The sequence below is a fragment of the Dendrobium catenatum genome, unplaced genomic scaffold (genome assembly GCF_001605985.2).
Source record: "Dendrobium catenatum unplaced genomic scaffold, ASM160598v2 fragScaff_scaffold_974, whole genome shotgun sequence".
In the NCBI taxonomy this organism is placed as follows: Eukaryota; Viridiplantae; Streptophyta; class Magnoliopsida; order Asparagales; family Orchidaceae; genus Dendrobium; species Dendrobium catenatum.
In genome coordinates, this window is record NW_021319436.1 from 3,407,554 (window position 1) to 3,418,190 (window position 10,637).

A 10,637-nucleotide genomic window follows, 5' to 3' on the forward strand; every position below is an offset into this window, starting at 1 on the left:
CGATTCTTTGACAATGCTTTTGTGTATGTTGAACATAAAATATTAATGATGCACACAGAAAAAATATTCAATATATAAAGTGGGAGAAACTCAATAAACATTCAATAGTATTTATATCTTCAAAAAACAAGCTCGAGCTCTCGGATTGTAACAGACTGGGCCAAGTAGCTAGTTATTAAGCGGTAATGGTCTAATGACAATAGCTATTAATGAAGTCCTTAACTTTCAAACAAAATAATCATCATAATATCAATGCCATAAATCTTAAATATGAATAGATCAAAAATTTGAAGGTCAAATTGATATAAAAAACATTGAGAATGTTTATAAATCTAATTTACAATAACTCAAAAAAATGATGTGAATACATGCTCATCTTTTATATCAAAACATTTGCCTCCTTAAGAGAAACCATATTTGGAAATGGCTCATAAAAATGAGATTTGTCAATATAATAGGAACTTTTAAAATTCTAAATCTTATCACAGAAAGTGTACATACAATGATGTGCTTCATCTTAATCTAATATTGTAGAATGATTGTAGATTGCGAATGAGTTTCTAAATGTCAGTTTGACGCCCCCTCATTGGCCATATCTATGGCAAGTGTCATTGTTTGTGTGTAGAAGGGAAAAAGGAGAGGTAGTAGTCGAGGGGCAATGATGTTCGAAGGAACCACAGTTGGTAGGCGATGGAGATCAGAAGGGTCGTAATTGGATGATGATGGTAGATAACCGTAGTTGAAGGGCAGCGAAGATCAAAAGGATCACGGTCGACCAAATATGGGCTGAGGGTCCGTAATCAGCAATTGATAATTGTAAGAGGAAGGCTGGCAGTTATTACTAGATGGAGGTCCAATGATGATAGTTTGGCAGAGGTCCAATAGTGCCGACTTAGTGGTGTGGATTCATCAGCAGCAGTGTCGGGGTGCAGCTCTAAGATTCTTCAAGCCTCATAGCTCTTCTCTTATTCTTGTTCCCCCCTCTCATGTGAAGAATAGTACTCTATTTATAGTTTTTTATGAGTGACATGCTCAGTAAATATAAAGAAAATTCAAGGAAAATTTAGGGTGTTCCATTGGACAGTTGATATCAATTCGCTTGATTATGAAACGTTCTTTAAATATTTATATGTCCTAATGATAACAAAATTTAGTGATCTTAGGCTTGTTGGATTTGTCTCATCGAGCCACTCGATTCAACTATAAGCATGTCATATTTAAATATCATTTAGTTATCTAATTAATATGTTGAAACTTTCAAATAAGCTTCGGTCATTTAATTTGGGCTCTTTTGGGCTAGGATTGAATCAAATTTGGTGTCTTGGATTTGTCTCATTGAGATGTTCAATTTGACTATATGCTTGCTAGAATCAAAGTTTGGATGGTCCCGAAATTAATTCTAAAAGTTTTCAATTCAGATCTACATTGAGGTTCGTGCCTAATCAAGGTAATTTCTTGATGACAAATCAATTGATAAATTTTCTTCCATCAACCATTTTAATATCCTAAATTTACACAATTTTATCCATTAAATATAAAATTTTATTAAAGAGAATTATTACGCTAAAAAATCATGCCAAATTAAATTTAGTTCATTTTATTTAAAAAAATGAAACATTTTCTTTTTTTTTTAGCAAAACAATATATAAATATTTTGGCTCAAACTATTTTGATTCATTTTTTTAAGTACATTGAAATTTATTTTAAGATAATTCTAATTTATTTTTTATATTATGCATCTCTCAAAATAAATTAATAATTTAAAAATTCACTCTAGTTAAAATTCAATAAGATATCCTCATCTTCCTATATATATATATATATACATATAATTAGATCACTTAAATAAATTGAATTATCATTTATTTTTTAATTTCTTTAGAGTGAAGCTTCACTCTTTAAAAAAATAAAAGAATAAATTGCTTCCGAATGAATCCTATCAATAAACAATAATAGCGCATTTATACGTCCCTAATCTCGATAAGCTATCCTTGACCAGATTCAATGGCAGCAATGGGATTACTTATGGATCTCTCTCTCTCTTCTCTCTCTCTTCATCTCTCATCTCTCGTTCCTCTCTCTCTCTCTCCATTATCAAAACCCGCCAAGCAATGCGGCACTAATGATACTAATTGTCTTTGGTAAATTCTTTAAATTTTTTGTCAGATCCTAAATTAAAATATTGATTGTATTAAATTAAACAAAATTATATTAAGGTATGTTAATATATTTGTATCATGACAAAATTACTTTTAATTTTAATGAAAATTAAAAAAAAATTAATATATATTTGTAGCATGATAAATATATATATATATGAATCCTTAATAATTTAACTTTAATGTTTCATAATTTAAATATATTTATCTGATAATTTAATTATGTTGATAGGATATGCAAAATTAAGAATATAAATCAAAAAATAATTTTATTATAATATAAAACATAGAAAAATAAATAATTTATTAGTAAAGATCAATGATTTTTAAAAAAATAATTATCTATTTTAAGCAATGAATTATTAATTTTTTCACAATTATTAAATGTTGATAATAAGTTTCACCTAATTTATTTTTATTAATTTTAAAGGAATATTTAAAACTTCTTAATTAAATGTTTAAGCTCTCAATATAAAATAATAATTTTACTGTTTTTGCTTGGCTCGCCAGAGAAAAAGCAACAGAACAGTCTGATTAATAAATGGAAGGAAGCCTTTTTGTGTCCTGCTTTCTTCCCCACCTTCAAGCTCTGCAACCAGGCGCACGCGGGCTGTAAGACAAATCTATGTAGAGAGATAGAGATAGAGAGAATCTTCAAAAACCCTAGAATCCCCTACATCCCTACCCTTCTTCTCCTTAACCAACCCCAAAAAAACCTACAAGGAAGGCCCACTTGAGCTATCTCACCAGTGGAACTGCACAGACAGAGAGAAAGAGAGAAGGAGCGAGAGAGAGAGAGAGAGAGAGAGAGAGAGAGAGAGAGAGATCTAACGGTATCCATTTTCCTTCTCTCTGACCCGCTTGCCATTTCATGCCATCTCCGCGCTTCTCATTCTGAATGTTTCTGAGCAAAACTCTGATTTTTATTGTCAAATTTAACAAGGATCCTTATCAGTAGTTCTAACCATTCTGCAGCTCATCTAAAAGACTAACCTTTTACTTTTATCTTCTTGTTACTTTCTTCCTACCAAAATCCGGCAAAAAAGTTAGCTCAATCCAACTCCAAGCTTTTCAAACTTCATCCTCTGCTTCGATAACCAATTTCTTAATAAGCCTTCATAATACGCATTAGAGAGAGAGAGAGAGAGAGAGAGAGAGAGAGAGAGAAGGGGAGGAGAGGCTTTTCAGCTAAAATCCGAGCATCTTCTTCTTCTATTCCGCATTATTCTCCTAAAGCCATTGCAGGTACCTAGCATTCACTTAAGCAGTTTACTCGATGGAGACTCATTTACTCCATTGATTCGAAACCCCACTTCCAAAAACCCTGCTTTCGAAATGTTAAGTGAAAAACCTTATATATTGCCTTGATTTTGGATTTCAGTTGAGGATCAGTAGGCATATACCAGCGTGACCCCACGTTCTTCTTCGTTGTAGCTTCTTCTCGTTTTTCCTTGTGAAGCTTTACTGGGCGCCAAAACCCTCCCAAAACCCGGAGCTCCTCAGTTGTCTTTTCATTAAGAAGGCTCCTTTCCTTCAACGTTCAATACCTCAACATAAATCTACATTTAAAAAGCTCCCCTTTTCAACAAACCCCAGAAAATTCTCAGCCGCTTTGTGATTTCCCCTTTGTCAATGAGCTGGGCTTCCCTCAATGTTTTGGGGATGCTCGGTTTCGGATTTAGCAGCCAAGTTTGCCTTCTTTCCACCACATCCGCCTACTTATGGCATCAAGAAGGATGAAGCTCGTGGAGGGAAGCTGTTAGTTACTGGCATTCCTAGGGACCCCTCCATGGACGTGCTAATGGTCGATAACAGAAGGGGAAACAAGATTGTTGCATTCTATTTCCGAAATCCATATGCAAGGCTCACAGTTCTCTACTCTCATGGCAATGCTACTGATCTTGGACAGCTCTATGAGCTCTTTGCTCAGCTCAAGGTTAATCTCAGGGTTAATTTGATGGGGTTAGTGGATTCTACAGTAGTTTATGCATCACTTTGTTTAACATCTGCATTGCATTTGCTTAATTCTTTAGCAGTTTGTTTGGCCTTTGAAATGCCTTTATACTAATTCTGTTCTTATTCTTATCTTGCTAATTTGTTCTGCAAAACATAAGTGTTTTCAGCAAAACAGAACTTTTAGCTTAATTCTGGTTGAAAATAATTGAATTGTAGATATTTCATAACTAATGTACATGGTATCTCTAATCCGATTAATAAGTATATTATCTTAATCCTGATGAATTGATTATATATTTAATTTATAAAGGCCCATTCTTGATCTGGCACACTATAGATATGCATTAAAGTTTCTCATAAAAAGGCAATTTAATTTTTTAAGTCAAAAATTTTGATCTAGATGATAATTTAGAACTAACATTGGAGTAAAAAAACAGAAGCTACATGATAACCAAATTTTTATAAGCTCATCCTACTCAACCATGGACCTACCAATACTACATGATGCATTTTTTCATCAGCTTCCTCAGCTTTAAATTTTGTTTGTCCATTATGCTGCCTGAGATTCAGGTCTCTTATTGGAACCTATGAGTAATATACTTTTGCAATTTAATCCACAGATATGTTTTTATTTATTCACTTTTACTATTTCTATATCAAGTTTTTTCATGCTTATGAATAAGTTGTAATTCCAGAGCTCAGCAAGCTTCAACCTGGCGCCTTTTAATGAATGGTAACAATTTTTTTATATTCTATGGGTGTATACCAGCTTGTGCTTTTGAGATTTCTGAAAGTCAAATCATTCTAATTTGAAAAAACTTTTGATTTCTTCTTTGATATCAAGTTTACCTTATTCAAGGCTTCTAGTTTTGAAATTTGAATCAGAATTCACCTTTCAAAGCCATTATAATTTGTTCTGTTTGACTGAATATATTGAGCTGTACATCTTTGAATTGTATCCTGCATTGAAAAGCAATTTTGAAGAATAAAAATTGATGCAACTTAAAAAACACTAGTCTAGGAATCAACAAGGTGGGGAGATGAATGGCCAGCAGCAGGGAAATTGAAGCCTCGGCTGGGAAAACCAAAGGCTAGCAGGGAAACTGAAATCTACATGGAAAACAAACAGCAGGGAATTTGAAATCTGTATGGGGAACACCAAACAATCAGCCTACATGGAAAGAAATGGACCAAGCCCAATAAGGAAAAGCAACCCCAAAATTAAATATCCATTTAGCCACTAAAGAGCAAGAAAATAAATTCAACATAAATAAAATTAAAAAAAGGTAGCTTTGACTGCATCAATTCTACCCTGGTGGAAGAATCTCATCTCCTGATGAGAATGCCTTAGTAACTCGCTAGAAGATATCTGGACGACGACATTGCACTCCACAGCCCTAATCCAAGAACAATCGGACAAAGGATGTTACGCCATTTAATTAAGAATCAATGGTACACTCCTTGTCTTGTTTGATTAGTACGAATATCTATGACATCTTCAACAAGATCATCATATGCCTTAATTGGAACGGAAAGTGGCATAGACTCTATATCCATAGGATCAGTTTGTTCTCCTTCTTTAGCAACTTTATGCAAAACATTTTTTCAAAATTTTTCTTGAATCTCCATCTTTTCAGCATGAAAATATTCCTTCTTCATTTCCTTCTATTGCTCCTTGACACCCTTCCCTGTGCTGGACGAACATCCTCTCTACCTCAACCAAGATGAATCTCCCTTTACTTCGCCTCCTACAGCCGCAGGACGGGCTTTCGCAAGTAAAGCTTGTGATCTCGACGCTTCCAACAATCAAACCATCCAATCTGCTCTTCAACAACTTGCCCGAGCCCAACTACAACAACCCCTTTGTTGTCCTCCTCAGCTATAGTAGCTCACACATCCAATCTACCCTCACACCCCACTCAGAACAAAAGCCCAACAGCTTCATCTCCCTCTTAATTCTTCCACTAACTCGGCCCATCCAAAGCCCACTTCAAACACCACCTCAAGCCCACTGAAATTAGACCCTTTGAAGTGTTAAGAAAACTTCAAGGCTATGCACTCCCCTTTGTGCTTCTGGTGTCATGACAAAATCTCTCCCGGTACTCTGTCACTGAACCCTCCTGTGTCAAGGCAAATAATTGCTCATAGAAATCTTCTCCCCTGCCAGTTCGAAAATGTTCTACCAAACAATCATTGAACTCTCTCCAACTTCATATGGGTCATCGCATGTCCCTCCACTGATACCAAGACAAAGTCTTTCTTTTTAAACATAGGCCCGCCGCCATTAATCTCTCCTCTTTTGTCATCCCATTGATGGCGAAATATCTTTCTACCTTGTAGACCCACCTGTGTGCATCCTCCCCCTCAAAGATTGGCATCTTTAGTTTCCTCACCCTCGGGTCACACCCGTTTCCCCTAAATCCTTCATAATCTCCCACTCCTCGAAGCGGAGGTGCTCCACAATTTTCACAATCTTCCCTCCGACGATCATACCGAAGCCATTCATCAAAATTCCCTCTTCTTTCAAAATCAGCACCATGGCAATCGAAATCATCCCCTCTCCTTACAAATTCAACACCTCTTCTTGCGTAGCCAATGCTCATCTCCTCCCTAAAAACTGGTTCTAGATGAGTCATTCCGTCTTCTCTCTCCAGGATCTCCACTTTTGGCTTTTCCCTTCCCTTAGACGTGTTAGGATTCCCATCTCTTCCATGGCCGCCGGTAGTTTCCTTTGCTTTCGATGTCACCGGTTTGGTTTTGACTTCAAGCAATTTCTTCAATATGTCTTCCACCACAGCAAACTTTTCCTCCATCATTTTATTGATGGATGCAATCTGAATTTCAAAATCAGTCATCTTTTCCTCAAAATTTGCTTTGAGTTGCCTACGTTCTCCCTCCAAAACTTTCACTTTCCTTCTGTCCATTAGTTCCCCTTCGATCGATGTGCTCTGATACCAATTTGATAGGAAACACTTGTAGATGTCAAGTATTTCCTATGAATCTTCATGAAAACAACGAGAATTCTCCACAAAAATCCACACAACACCAAAAAATAGTAGAAATTTATGTTATTTGCTGAAATAGAAACGGAAAATGGCAAGATACAATTGATCCTCTATTCGAGAGGAGGATCGTTCTCTCCCAATATATATATATATATATGTAATTTTAATTAAATAAAAAATAAATTTATAAATAAAGTATTTTATATTATATATAAAAGTGAATGAAAACAAGTTTTTAGACTAAATGCAATCAAAATTAAACTTAAATTAATTAAGTATGATATAATTATTGAATTATCACTTAATTAACTTAAATAGTTGTACTTCAGAAATTTGACGAAAATTTTAAACCATTTTAAAGTTATTTAATTTTCTAGCTCATAAAATACATAAGTGAAGAATATTAATTATGTTTAAATTAAGTCTATTTTCTTAAACTAGCAAATCAAAGATATAATTAACATAATTAAACCTATAATGCAAATCTGATGAAAATAATGAAAAATTTAAGATCACTTGAACTTCAGGTCATACAAATGTGACCAACATCATAGCTATTAGCAAACTATGCTTATAATTGCAAATATAATAATGTTTAAACTACTTTTTCAAATATGAGAAAAAAGGAAGTTAATTAAATAAATTTAAAGCAACACAATTAAATAGTCAAAAATCATAAAATATTTTTTGTAAGTTCAATAACATATATCTCGATCAAATTTTATTGTATTCATCATCCTTAAGGCTATTGTTAAATCAAACATAATAAAATATATTAAATTCAGCTTACACATTAAATTTATTTTACCTTAGAGATTACGATTTTCACTTTAGTCTTCTTGTCTTGAACCCCTAAGCTTATCCTCTAAGTGAGCAATCCTCTTTTTTTTTTTTTGGGTGAAATCAGTGCCTTTAAATGTTGACTGTAATGCAAGTGCAAGGATTCATTTTTGCTTCATGGAGCAAAGCAAAGCGGTGCCTTTATTAACTAGTGTATTCATGAGTTGCATAACAATAAGTTCAGTTGATAAAACTAATGTGATGAGGCTGGGAATGAAAATGAATATGATGATTTGGCTAAATGTTGTGCAAACAGATATGCAAAAAACTAGATTTAGCACCAAATTTTGCATTCATGATGTCAGATACTAGTAGTTGGCTTAAGGACAATAATCATGATGTTTTAATTACTTTGTTGTGAACAATTCTTTTATTTTCGTTGACTTTAGACTCTGTACACTTCTTATGTTTCACAAAGGCAAAGCATTTGGATAGCTCCACTTTCTTCTATAAGCATTCTACCTTCCTATGTTCTTTGTTGTGGATAATTTTAGTCAATCTGATAAAAATTGTTATTTAGATTGGATTACTATTCAAATAAATTTTGATAGGAGAATTGTTCCCCATATCAGTAAACGTTGTTTTATTGATTATAATTTGAGATCAATTAGTTTTGCTTTAACTATTTAATTTAATACTTTATTCACTCTGCAGATATGACTACTCAGGGTATGGGGCTTCGTCTGGTAAGGTACAACTTTCCCTACTCTAAACACTAGAAAGTTTATTATTCAATGAAGCTATCTAATCTCTAATCGTTTGCAAAAGGTGACAATGTTTATCATGCAAACATATTCACACAACTACTACTGGAGTTTTGGTTCCCATTTGAGAAACCATAGTTCACATGCAATACTTCGGTTTTTTTTTTTTTTTCCTATTTTTTCCTATTTTTCCTTTGCTTCTACGCTTTCAAGCTTTCTCATGGTTATTAGTTCTGTTGTTGCACTTCCTTGTATACATTCAAGAAATATCATTTATAGTTTCTATGTTCTTTTCATGATGTCCAGCCAAGTGAATCAAACACTTATGCAGACATAGAAGCGATTTATGAGTGCCTTCAAACTGAATATGGAGTGAGTCAGGAAGATCTAGTATTGTATGGCCAATCCCTCGGTAGCGGACCGACATTACACTTGGCTGCACGCTTGCCAAGATTGAGAGGTGTTGTGCTTCATAGTGCAATACTATCCGGCCTTCGGGTTTTATGTCATGTAAATTTCTCGTTCTGCATGGATATTTATAAAGTGAGTTTTGGCATTGATAATTTTTTTCTTTAACTCATAGTCACATATGATTCCCTGTTTAAATTGTTGCTTTCTTCATTTGCAGAATGTTAACAAGATTAAAAAGGTGAAATGCCCAGTGCTTGTAATCCATGTAGGTAACTCGTTGACAACTTAAATTTGAATTTGCTTGCTCTTTGTTAACATAATAACTATATGTTAATGTTGAACTTTCTGCTCCCGGCCAGGGAACTGATGATGAAGTTGTGAACTGGCTCCATGGAAATAAACTGTGGAAGCTGGCCCGAGAGCCCTACGAGCCCTTGTGGATCAAAGGCGGCACACATTGCAACCTCGAGCTCTACCCCGATTATATCGTCCACCTCTCCCACTTCATCAAGGAGATGGAAAATGCTACTACAGTGCAAAGGCTAAAGAAGCTGCGTCAAAGTCTTCAAAAGCCAAGAGCAGACATCAAAAGTACTACTACTTTTACAGCAAATTGTTGCTGCAGGATTAAAATCCAGAAGCCAGACTGCTCAAACTGCTGCTGCTGCAGTTGGAAAGGATTAATTTCTTTGGGTTGCTGGAAAGGATCTTCATGTTTCTGCAATTGTTGTGGTGGGATAAATGGAAAGTTGTGATTATTAGAAGGTGTTTTATCTGTGCAGGATCTTATGACCCAATCGACCACTTTATAATGCAGTGAGGAGGATGAAGCAATGCTCTCTGTTACACTAAAAGTGAAGAGTTTGATAACATGTGTACTTCTTGTTGCTGTTCTTTATTTTTTTTCCCATTCAGATGTTTCTTCTTTGAATGCTTTCTTAAAATGTTAGCTTATTATGTGATCATCCAGTGGTGTCTGCTTGAATGCTAGTACCAATGACATATTACTAATGCAATTAGTTCAAAGAAGTAAAATGTTTTGCTGCACAACTCAGTAGTTCAAACTATGGCCTCGTTTGGGACGTCTTTCTTATTGCTTCTTAAAATAGCTTGCTAGTACAAAAAAATTAATTTTTGTACTAGAGAGCTGTTTTAATGAACCAACAACTGAAGTTGTTAAAATGACTTACGGCTTCTTGGTCACTTAGAATGAACTAGCCAAGAGAAACTAACTGCTACTGAGTTTGCTAAATAATTTAAAAGTTACCTTTGCTCAAATGATTTGATCCTTAGCTAAGAACTTGGCAAGAGTTATCGAAGTGCTTGGATGGCTATCAGTTAGGACTTATATATTTTTGTTGCATTATTGCTAAGCCTTTTTATATAAATTTATTTGTACTATTCAAATGTAATCATTCATGTTGCATTGAACACTGATTTAAACCTAAAAGAAAAGGTCAAAGAATGAAAAATTGGAAGTTTTTTTCTTTAGTTTTCTCTTTTCTCTATTTTTTATAATAGGCTTGTTGCGCTTGCTCGTAAGATTTTGGCATCAAAGATAA

The 10,637-nt window shown here is 34.3% G+C and overlaps 1 protein-coding gene across 1 annotated transcript; it reads left to right on the forward strand.

The window, feature by feature from the left end:
• The first annotated feature begins 2,670 nt into the window (after positions 1-2,670).
• On the forward strand, positions 2,671-10,102 carry LOC110101771 (alpha/beta hydrolase domain-containing protein 17B). Its single transcript, XM_020829834.2, has 6 exons — positions 2,671-3,404; positions 3,541-4,121; positions 8,615-8,651; positions 8,971-9,207; positions 9,293-9,340; positions 9,435-10,102. Exons 2-6 carry the CDS (start codon positions 3,811-3,813, stop codon positions 9,828-9,830), a joined length of 1,029 nt encoding a protein of 342 aa, XP_020685493.1. The 5' UTR covers positions 2,671-3,404; positions 3,541-3,810; the 3' UTR covers positions 9,831-10,102.
• The last annotated feature ends 535 nt before the right edge of the window (positions 10,103-10,637 follow it).

Excerpts from the sequence above, each read along its gene's own strand:
- LOC110101771 (XM_020829834.2), top strand. The coding sequence starts at position 3,811 with ATGTTTTGGGGATGCTCGGTTTCGGATTTAGCAGCCAAGTTTGCCTTC. Across the intron at positions 9,208-9,292 it reads TCTGCATGGATATTTATAAA|AATGTTAACAAGATTAAAAA; the intron begins GTGAGTTTTGGC and ends CTTCATTTGCAG. Across the intron at positions 9,341-9,434 it reads GCCCAGTGCTTGTAATCCAT|GGAACTGATGATGAAGTTGT; the intron begins GTAGGTAACTCG and ends GCTCCCGGCCAG.